This window comes from Sebastes umbrosus, chromosome 9, assembly GCF_015220745.1.
Source record: "Sebastes umbrosus isolate fSebUmb1 chromosome 9, fSebUmb1.pri, whole genome shotgun sequence".
In the NCBI taxonomy this organism is placed as follows: Eukaryota; Metazoa; Chordata; class Actinopteri; order Perciformes; family Sebastidae; genus Sebastes; species Sebastes umbrosus.
This window is the reverse complement of record NC_051277.1, coordinates 23,004,176-23,015,108: the sequence shown is the minus strand read 5'-3', so window position 1 is coordinate 23,015,108 and position 10,933 is coordinate 23,004,176. Positions and strand designations below refer to the sequence as shown.

Here is a 10,933-nt window from a genome sequence, read left to right as displayed (position 1 = left end):
ATAAATATATGTTGTATGTATATATATTCTAAACTAAATAAGGGTATATTTGATCCTAAATACAATCTATTTACATGATGTTGTTGACATTTGTATGAAAATAAAGTAGAATAAATTAAATGCCTATCAGTTTGAGCAGTTTACGAGTAAATGTTTTTACCGGTAGTCGCACGGAACTGACATCGGAGCGTGTTCCATGACGAACACAAAACGCCGCTGCATGTCGTCAGTAAGGTCAGCTGGATAAGTCGCCATCGATGCAGGCTCGCTGTTAGAGGGTTTTATAACCCACTTCCACTCCCCGTGAATTGGTTTGGGCTGGCACTTAATATGGCACACCCTCCACGCGATCGTGCAAATGGAGTGGAATTGGGTAGGGAGAGGGTGTAGGGGGTGGTTTGGAATTGGGCCGTATTGTACATGCTCACTCACTGATATGGCTAACTGGGACACTAAATGGAATGCAGCCTTTTAGTATTTACACTTGTGCATTGAGAAGTCAAAATGTCTGTCATGAAAAGGTTCCATCACTACATAATATATTGATGACAGTCTGGTCCATATGTCTGCACAGCTTGTTTTATTAATTTATTTTTGGAAGAACTTCTATAAAGTACTCATATGCCACAACTGCCCCAAATCTTCATATCTAAATGCTTAGTCTGATATGAGATAGTTACAAATATATAACGAAATACATCTGTTCAAAAATGTGTATCTTTATTTACATTACCAACTATTCAGTTTTTCCATGTAATTCCATTACTGTTGTTCTTCTTTCTTTCAGAAATCTAGAAATATATTACGGGGCAATGATGATTGTTGGGCCCTCCGGCATCCTTCCAGTTCATTGGTCACTTTTATGTTTTGCTGCAGCTAAACACCCAGTTGTAATTGTTTTTGTTACGGAATTTGTCATTTAAACACAACACTGGGTCTCAAGGGATGTTATGACCTATTATCTTACCCAGGGATTGTAACATTTCCCCAAAATAACTGTATTATTGCGCAATCCCAAACCATGTGGAAAAAGTTGTCAACAACGATCAAATCAACAGCACCCACTGTATGCAATTTGACAGGAGTGGGATATACTATGTATATACATTCTCATCTGATATGATAAAACAAACTGTAAAACACATCCTAAAGTAAGGGAGCATTCAGGCCAGGGTATGGTAATCTTCTCATTCTCCTGCCACTGTGGTGCTCTCCATCTATTTCACATCAAAATCTTAAGTAGATGTGGATGAGTTGGGTTAACTCAATAAAGACCACTCATCACAAAATCCCCCAAACATAGTGATACTTAAACTGACCTGCATGTGTAAGAATTTGAAAAAGTGGATTTGTCTTCTCGGCGTCCTCTCCTGTGATGAGTCAGACTGACTCCGATGTGCGATTACTTCAGCACTTTGGGAAGAATAGACAATTCATTCCAAATACTTTCTTGCTTCAGATGCATTTATCTTGACATTGTGCACTTTCTTGGGTCTCCCACTGCATTTTTCCTTCACAGGCTATTGTTAAAGACACCACCAGAAGACTGAAGAAATGTGTTTGATGTTAAAAGCTGCACTTATTTCTTTTTAAGAGAAAATAACCTACAACAGTAGAGCAACCCAATTACAGAAGTTACAAGAGCATACTGTATATAGCCCCCAAGTCAGTAATGCAGATTGTATGAGACATATGTATTCATAATATAATGCCTTAATTAAGCACAGCAGCATATTTGGGGGTGTACGAAAACTCATTTCACCTTTGAGAGCTAAAATTATTCTTTAGGGCTTACACTTTCCTTGTTTCTACAACACAAATCTGGTATAATGGCCAAACAAAGCATATAAGGAAAGTAGAGGTTCGAGGGGAGAAAAACATTTCAGTATGCAGATAAGAAATAAAAAAACTGGATTCTTTTTAATTGTTTATTAAGATATAAAGCAGGCACATGAATATAAGAAACGTGTGCACTAATAAGTCAGCTCTCAATAACAAAAAAAAAATCCACAGCAAAGTTGTTTGATATCACTCAAGATTAAAATCCAAACTCAAATACAGCAAAAGACAAACTGCCAAAATGTTTGGTTCTACAGTACAAAAAAAAATCCACCTGTCAGATAATCATACGTGCTCATCCTGCTATAGTTCACAGATGTCAAACGAGCAAAACAAAGATTCAGCCCCGAGACCAAAGCAGCAGGGCTTCAGAGCCTCGCTGTCCACCAATGCACCACGATGCAGCAGAATATTATGTATGACTGGAAAACATCCCACAGCTGTTACCTGAAGTTAAAAACTCTAACTCTCTCTTCATTTTTAAAGCTCCAACTCCAGGCAAATCGTTTCTAGTTTTCTATAAAGTTTGTGCCCGGACATAAAACCTTGATTAGTGTTCAAGCTTAAGGACAAGGAATATAAACAATATGTAGAGTTTAAAGTCAGTGAAATCCCCCTCCTTTACCTCGCCTACGTCTAGAGCTGTAGAGAGAAAACATATTGATCCCTCAATTTGGACACATTCTTAAGATTGCGGAGGTGTTTGGTCTCATTGACAGTTAATGAAGCTTGTCGGCTTTGGAGAGTAACAACACGGGGTCTTCTCATTGTTTAAGCCCACTGGGTTCTCCCAGACTCTGAGGAGTCGAGGCTTATTTACAAAGTTTGACTGAACTGGGTGGATCTGTGTGCACATGCACAAGTTATGCAGCAAAAAACAGAAGGCTGGGAGGAATACTCAGTCACCTTGGTTTGATTGCATGATGTGAACATGAAAAAAAAATACAATTTAAGATGCTTAAATTATAAAGAAATGACATTTACCAGTCTAAATGTTAAAGGGGGAAGAATCAGTCATTCAGCACTGGAAATAGTGTTTAGGTCGGTTTAAACTTGAACTGTTTATAGTGGCATAACAAAAATGTGTATAAAGTTAGAAAAAAGGCAGGCACACATGGAAATATATAGACTTTGGTTCCTTACAGCTGAACCAAAACATATTTAAAATCTTACCAGTTAGCCCAGCACATCCAAATGAACTACAGTTATTGCTCGAGTCAAAAAAAAAGGCAGACAGATTTTGCATAGTTGATATTTGCAGTACATAAAGTATGTTGCCATAATCAAACAACGTAGTGGAAAACACCAGCGACCCCACAGTATTATCATAAAACTGGTTAGAATACAAAATAACCAAAAGCCTCTTCGGAATTAGTTCTTATAATATCTATGAAATCTGCTCCCCTTCATCCCATAAACATGACAGAAAAAAATGGGAAATATTTTAAAAACAAAAATGCATTTGTCCAGTTGATTTCCCCTCTAACTGCATTTTTCCAGACAGTTAATGCTACAGACTAGAGCAAATCTGAATTTATGGAATAGAAATGTAGGAATATAATGGGTCAAACAGAGAAGCCGTCTATGCAAAGGTGGAACAAATATGATAAAACCTTTTTTCTTTTTGATAGAATGACGAGCTCTATCTATATATAAACTCATTGGTCAGTATGTTGTGTTCTCTGGGAGTCTAGATGCTATCCATGGCTTTGAACTCGCTCAGAGCCTGCACAGGGTTGATATGCTTCTTCTGAGAGGATCTCTTGACCCGGTTGGTTTGATCGTCTTGCTTCTCTCTCTTCACCAGAGGCTTCTTCTCGGGAGCTTTCATCCTCCAGGAGATAGCCGGCATGTTGAGGGCTTCCATGTTTTTGCTCTTCTGGTACTTAGTAGACGCGACGTAGGAAGCCTTGACGGTGGACACCACCGTGTTCATCAGGTTCTTTGCGGCCTGAATGAGGGACATGGCGCTGTCCAACTGAGTACATAGAAGAGACGGGAGAGAATACAAGAGAAACGGTTAGTCTTGGAAAATTTGGGAAAAGCAAAGCCCGTTATTTGAAAATTTGCATCCGTTTTGAATTCATGTCCAGTGAAAATGAAATGTGCCCGTCTTTTTAACGTCTTCCAGTTCTGTACTGCAGGTTTTTCCGGGGGGGAAAACCAAGACTCAAGTGATTGTACGGGAGAATTAACGACCTTTCAGAGTTTGTCTGGCATACAAACAGATGTGAGAAATTTCAGAATATGGAAAAAGGTCACACTAATTTAATCTCCACAATTTAATAGCCTCAGAGACACTGGTGACACTTGACTGAAGTGTTGGAAGCATGGGCTCATTTCAGCCGTACAGAAAGGAGGGAGGAATTCATTATATCCTGCACAAAGACACAAGCTATTTTAATTAATTTGACTGGCAAGTAAGTGGTTAATTAATGCTTAAAAGGGCCTGTAAACACTGGCCTTGTACACTCTTATCCTAAGTAGTAAAAAGGTTAGGAAACATTTGGGCAACATTAGTCCTTTCTAGCACAGAGAAAGCCATTATTTCTGTTATCTGTTTATTCAATATAAAATATAAACTGCAGATTACAGTGCAGAGAAATGAATCATTTAATAATCACAACCAACAAACAATACCATTAAGTCTTTTTCATTTATGTGGGAAACACCAGATAATAAAAGTTTAGAAAGTAGCTAATGTATTCTATTGATTTAATTACCTTTCCAGCTAGAGATTTCACTGTAAACAAATGCAATTCTGTTTACATTCATTGTTTCTCACCAGAATACATTGTGTGAATCCTTAATCCTCAGAAAAAGACCTCACTTTAAGTGTTAATGCTTTTTTTGTGAATGCTTTGAAACCTGCAGTGCTTGCATCAGCTTTTGGTCTTCTTGCCCCCCTCTGTTATTGTTATGTTGCCACATTTGAAGCTGCATTACTGCCACTAACTCTGTCCGCTGCAGTCTTCAAAAATAGTTTAATTTAATACCCCATTGCAACTGCTTCTAGGGATGCACAATGAATCGAATATTAATCACGATCACGATATTAGCTTCCCACAATTAAACGAACATGATCGACTGCGATATTGAAGTTTAAAATGCGCACTCCGCTTGTAGAAAGCTCCGCTGCATATCAAATCAAGCGCCAGCCAAAAGGGGGCAATCGAGATGTTTTGGCTTCACTTTTGGGGAGCTGTCATGCTGCGTGCGCATCCTACATCAGCAGCCTGTGAAAATCTTTCCTGAATGTTGCAGCTGCAATCCAGAGTAGAAAAAGTAGTATATTGTATATTACTCGTTTTAACAGAGAACAGATTGACAAAAATCAAAATGCTTCTGAATTCACTTGAAAGAACCACATTTGAAGTCTTATTTTAATGGAAATATTGTTACATTAGCAGGAATGTAGCACAACATGAAAGTGAAATCAGAGCTTTGTTGATTTCATTTTGGGTAACAAGTTTTGGTACAATTTTATTTGCACTGTGAAATAAGGACCAGTCTTATTTTGATCAGGGGTATAACGATTAATCTACTACATCAATTTATTGATTTATATTCCTACGTTCCAACTACATCGATAGGTACTCGGCAAGTTGTCCTTCGCGGGGAACGTATATCGATCTAAAATCGAAAATGGTTGCATTTTATTTTTTTGTATAATATTCTTTGTTAATATCTTGAGAACTGAAGCAGCAGGTCAGAATACAAAGGTGTATGTATTTGCCATTAATCATTGTTTACTTGTTAATATCCATAATTAGCTTATCCCTGATTCCTTTACAAGAAAAACTTTGCAGAATCCTGACATGCACTGTCCAGTATCCAACTATTTATTTCACAGTCACACTGATTGAATTTTTGGCAAAAAAAAAAAAAGTTACTGTATCGATTTCAAGTCATTGAATCGTATCGTATCGCTCTAGATGAGCCAAATATCGTCCTTGAATTGTATAGGAACCATGGAACGTGATACATATCGTATCGTTGTAAAAACGTATCATTACAGCCCTAATTTGATGCAAAGATTTGTACATTAACAGGAAGGCAGTGCTCTGTTTATTTAAATGTGAAACTGCATAAAAACTATTATGTCCCTAAAATCAATGAATAATAGCAATCTCAATATTGATCAAAATAATTGTGATTATCATTTTGGCCATTATCATGCAGCCCTATGCTCTACTACTCTTTAGTTACTGTTGGGCCTTTACAATGAAGATTGTAAACTGTAGACAGTGTGTCCATGGTTAAAATGATGTTGAACTCACCCCAGAGACGACCAGCTCTCCTCCCAGGTTCTGCACCTCGGCCTTGACTTTGCTGCAGATGTTGAGCTGGTGGCAATACAAGGCAATACGCTGCAGGTAGGCGAGCAGGTCCTGCTTACAGGTGGAGTCGGGGCACTGCGAGGGAGGAAGACAACATGAACATCAATTAGTATACATGCACCAACAGGTTTGTGGTCATAATACTACCTGCTTGCAGGTTGCACAATGAATCAATTTTTGTAACTTGCTGGTACCACTCAATCTGAATATTTATGTGACTCTACAGACGCCCTGATCTCTCACTTTATCAAGATGAGTTAGTAGCAGTGTGACAGGTAAGGTAGACACCCACATTAGGGCTGTGCTCAGAGCCAAAATGACAAACGCACGCCCACAACCTGGTAGATTGATATCTCATCTTCACAGGGTTAAGCACCGTCAAGTCACACAGAATGCTAATTCTATTAGGAGGCAAATACTGCTGTCAATCAATTACTTTTAGCTGGTGGTGATAATCTTGTGTGAAGTCTTATTAGAAACAAAAATATCAGCAGCCCTGTTCGTAGATAAGAAATGTTTTTAAAATGTAACAGTCATCATCCCACCTTCCTCCCCGTCAGTAATTTGGCTTCTTGCCTTAAAGAAGTTTGAGAACCCTCCACCCCGACAACTTAAAACCATGACTTCAGGTGTAAAGGTACGAATAAACTGCTCAGAGTTGGAGACGCACTCAAACAGGCTTCAATAAATACAATTAATTCTCAGAGGAAACATGCAATGGATGAGAGGAAGCTAAAATGTGTGGCAAAACAGAGGGCACGGATTCAATATCAAGTTGAAAAAGCCTCTTATTCTTGTTCCCAACAAGGCATTACAATATTGTCAAAAGTCAGCTGAGAACACAAAACAAAATACATGGAGCCATAAAAAAATCCATCAACTTCAAGAAAAGCCAATAAATTATCATAAAACCCACTTGATAGTAGCGGTATGCGGAGAGCTCCACAAATGCATGCCATTTAGCTTTGGCAATCTTTTTGAATTATTTCATCTCATCGTAATTAGAGCCGGGTCCTACCTTGAAACACCATTTCCAATCTTTTTTCCTAGTTTGCTAAACAAGCCCCCTGCCAGCAGAGTAATTAGGCCACAGTACTCTTGTTAGCTGCTCATCAAGTGAGAGATGTAAACACCCTGATGGGGCTCTGACGCTTTACATCAGATTGTAGATCTCAGCAGAGTGACCTGACACACTAACTGTATATGTTAGCAATGATCATGACATGGTGGGACTGAATGTTACAGATAATCGGAGGGCGGCAGCTTTTCACATCCCCTACTAACTAAACTAACTTTACCTGTGAAAAGCACAGGGGCGACTATGTTTGTGAGGTAAGCCAAGAGAAAATGCTGGCAGAACACACCAGTATTTGCAGGTGCTTGGCAGTCAGAAGGAGGACTCCTTTGGCAGCTGTTAATTTGGAGTGCAGGGAGAAGGTGAAAGGGAGATAATAGCAGCCAATATTTTAATTGATGGAATCTCTGCAGGAAGGAGGCGTCGCTGCTGACGAGTGTGCACGAGTGTTTGCATGTGTCTAGACAAATTGGAGAGGCACTTTGTCTGGCTATAAGCAAGCAAATGAGTGGTCATCTCTCAATAATGTCCGTTACCACTATTAAAGTGCACTAAATCCACACAGGGTGAGGAAACCCCTCATTTCTCTATGCAAAAGGGAGGAGGAGGAAACATCTTTGGTATCAAGATTTTTTTTTTTTTGACACTTCAAACAGACTAGGACTTATGATGCTTCTAATCCTGCTGAGCGCGTCAGTATCCCTGGTGGGAGTGGAGAGCGCTCCGCTGAATATAGTGCGCTCACTAGCAGACATACACCCATGCAGGCACAACTGTGCTCATTCATACACATCATACATCAGAGTGATGGGGTGCTACAGTAGAATAAGAACACAAAAAAACATGAGCGACTTTCTTTCACCGTACTCAAAGAAACCCACCCTATCTACATACATGTACTAAGGCTGTCAAAGTTAACGCGATAATAGCGCAAATTCGTTTTAACGCCACTCATTTCTTTAACGCATTAATGCAACTTGTGATTTTTAGGTTGTAGCGGGCTCAATTTCAAAGAGTAGAGTGAAGATACTGACATCATATGAAAATAAAAAACCTAAGGAATCTGTTGGTACCAACCATGTCATACTAGCTTTTCGACAAGGAGGTTGAATAATGCTCCAAACTGAAGCTACATTTTGGAGAGGATAAACGGCCATGACCATTTTCATAGGGGTCCCTTGACCTCTGACCTCAAGATATGTGAATGAAAATGGGTTCTATGGGTACCCACGAGTCTCCCCTTTACAGACATGCCCACTTTATGATAATCACATGCAGTTTGGGGGCAAGTCATAGTCAAGTCAGCACACTGACAGCTGTTGTTGCCTGTTGGGCTTGAGTTTGTCACGTTATGATTTGAGCATATTTTTATGCTAAATGCAGTACTCATGAGGGTTTCTGGACAATATTTGTTATTGTTTTGTGTTGTTAATTGATTTCCAGTAATAAATATTTACATACATTTGCATAAAGCAAGCATATTTGTCCACGCTAATGTGATAAGAGTATTAAATACTTGGCAAATCTCCCTTCAAGGTACATTTTGAACTGATAACAAGTGTGCGATTAATAGTAATTAAATATTTTAATCCATTGCCAGCCTTAACATAAACACAAATTAAAAGGACCCAAAAACAAATAGGACGTAACCCATTACATTTATGTCTTTCCTTATTGAGAGTACTATAGATGTCCTCTGACAATATTAATAAAATGGTCTCCTCTGTAACTACCATCCAGGCCTGATTAATAGAAAGATGGGCTAAGTAGAGAGGAGGGAAATGTAAGAGTTGACATTCTATTAAAGAAAGGTATGCAAGGAGGAGATGAGGGGAAAGAGAGCTGGGGGGGATGATCATCATACATGGCTGAGAGACTAGAGAAAATGGGAGAGGGAGGAAGGTGTAAAAAAAGAGGGAAGAACCAGAGAAAAATAAGTAGTTGGAGAAAAGACGAGGATGAAGAGGGAGCCAGAGGGAGAACAGTATGGAGGAGTAAATAAGGGGGAGAAATCCAACTGGGGAAACGGGACGTAGACAGGAGGATTCAACTGTAGTTGGGAGGGGGGTTTAAGTAAGTAAGGGAGTGAGGGTGTATGTGTGCAGACACACACACGCAATTGCAAAGACCTGGGATGAGGCTGAATGCAGCAGCCATGCTAATGAGGGCTTGGGGAAGTATTCAGACGGCTGAGAGCAGGGCACTGTGAAAGCATCACTTGTGCTCATACTCAGCTCAGCTGCTGGCTTCACTCGGCACTCAGGAAACTCTGCAAGGCTGCTCTGAGTGTGACATGTGAATACAGAAGTTGCACAGAGAAGAGACAAGAACACCTTGGATTGTTTTTGGTAATGCAAATAGAAGCGCTGCGTGTGTGTGATTAACTCGGGGTGGTATTCATGAGCTGATCGTTGTTTCGGTTACTAAAGTACCTCGCTGACTGCCTGCACTGTGCTGTAGCGATGTTTCCACAAACCAGATGTATCAGTAGGTAACTCACATTACACAAAGAAACCTTTTTCTCTCTCTGCTTTTATACTCGGCGGTATGAATAATTAATAGTGCAAATAACAAATGGGGCCTATAAGGTAGATGTTAATGCATCTGCAGGTTGTGTAAACGCCATAACCCTGCAGTCGTGTTCAAAATCCCATCTAGAACATCACTATTCAAACAATTCATTTCCATTTCACAAAACAAAATTTGCTCTTGTGTGAAACAGAAAAAGGATCGTCGCTCTCGTTCCCACTGAGTGATGCTCTCCTCTAATAGTGACTTCAACCATTAGAGCCCATCATTGTAATGTTTTTTTTTTTTTCTGAGTGCTGCTGTAAAATGTTCCTCAAGCCTGATGATATAGATGCTTTTCCCGCATGCTGTGTGGCCAGTTATGGACCGGGACCGTTAACCTTGCTTGGTCAGCGACTATTGAGAGAGATGGCAAAGCAGGCAGAGGGGCACTAGAGACTTCATCACACAAGACTCCGGATATCTTTCCAAGGCAAACTAATGGAAAAGGTGAGTCACCATCTTTCAAAAGGAGCCAGCAGTACAGGTAGAAATGTCAATGATTCTTGTGGAGTCGTCCTTGTCTCTCTTCACTGCTGGCTTTAAGTGCCTTCTCAGAAAAATAAAAGGTGAAACATCAAAGTTGGGTCAAAGGGCAGCGGATCATTATTCACAATGTGCTAATTGAATCTCCATTCTCTATTCATGAGGGATTTTCTTCCTAAGTGTGAGGGTAGCTCTTGCTTTATTTAGCGATCCTTAGCATTCAAGCTCTAGAGAAGGTTCACAGTAAACCAAAGCAAACATATTTTTCCCCTAACAACAAGCAGCCCACAACATAAGAAAAGGAAATGAGGCAATAACAATGACAGAGCAGGATGTTGAACAAAAGGATTTCACTGTGCTACGTGTTGGGTAATGTCCATGATATAAATGATGATCAGGAAGGTCAGGTCCCATCATTGGAAATGCCATGCGGTTCCGCTGAATTCCATTATACAGAGACGGAGGCAGAGCCACTGTGCTGCTGCTGCCCGGCGCTGACCTTTCAGGACGCATCACCCAGAGGAAATGCCAATTTCCAATATTTACTGACAAGGCAGCATTCTAATGTGCGTTGCTGCCGGCAACCTGTTGGGAGGTGCCACAGGGCGGTGAGCGTAGAGGTGTT

At 39.9% G+C, this 10,933-nt stretch overlaps 1 protein-coding gene across 4 annotated transcripts in view; it reads right to left on the bottom strand.

Moving 5' to 3' along the window:
* Window positions 1–1,914: 1,914 nt before the first annotated feature.
* Window positions 1,915–10,933, bottom strand: part of ctnna1 (catenin (cadherin-associated protein), alpha 1) — a 95,329-nt gene continuing 86,310 nt past the window's right edge. For 3 of the 4 annotated variants that reach the window (XM_037779480.1, XM_037779481.1, XM_037779482.1), the window contains exons 17-18: window positions 6,120–6,254; window positions 3,530–3,817 (exon numbers count right to left, since the gene is read on the bottom strand). In XM_037779480.1, coding sequence (XP_037635408.1) covers window positions 3,530–3,817; window positions 6,120–6,254 — 423 coding nt within the window. Of the gene's footprint in view, window positions 3,818–6,119; window positions 6,255–10,933 lie in introns of all 4 variants that reach the window. The other variant, XM_037779478.1, reaches the window with a different exon arrangement.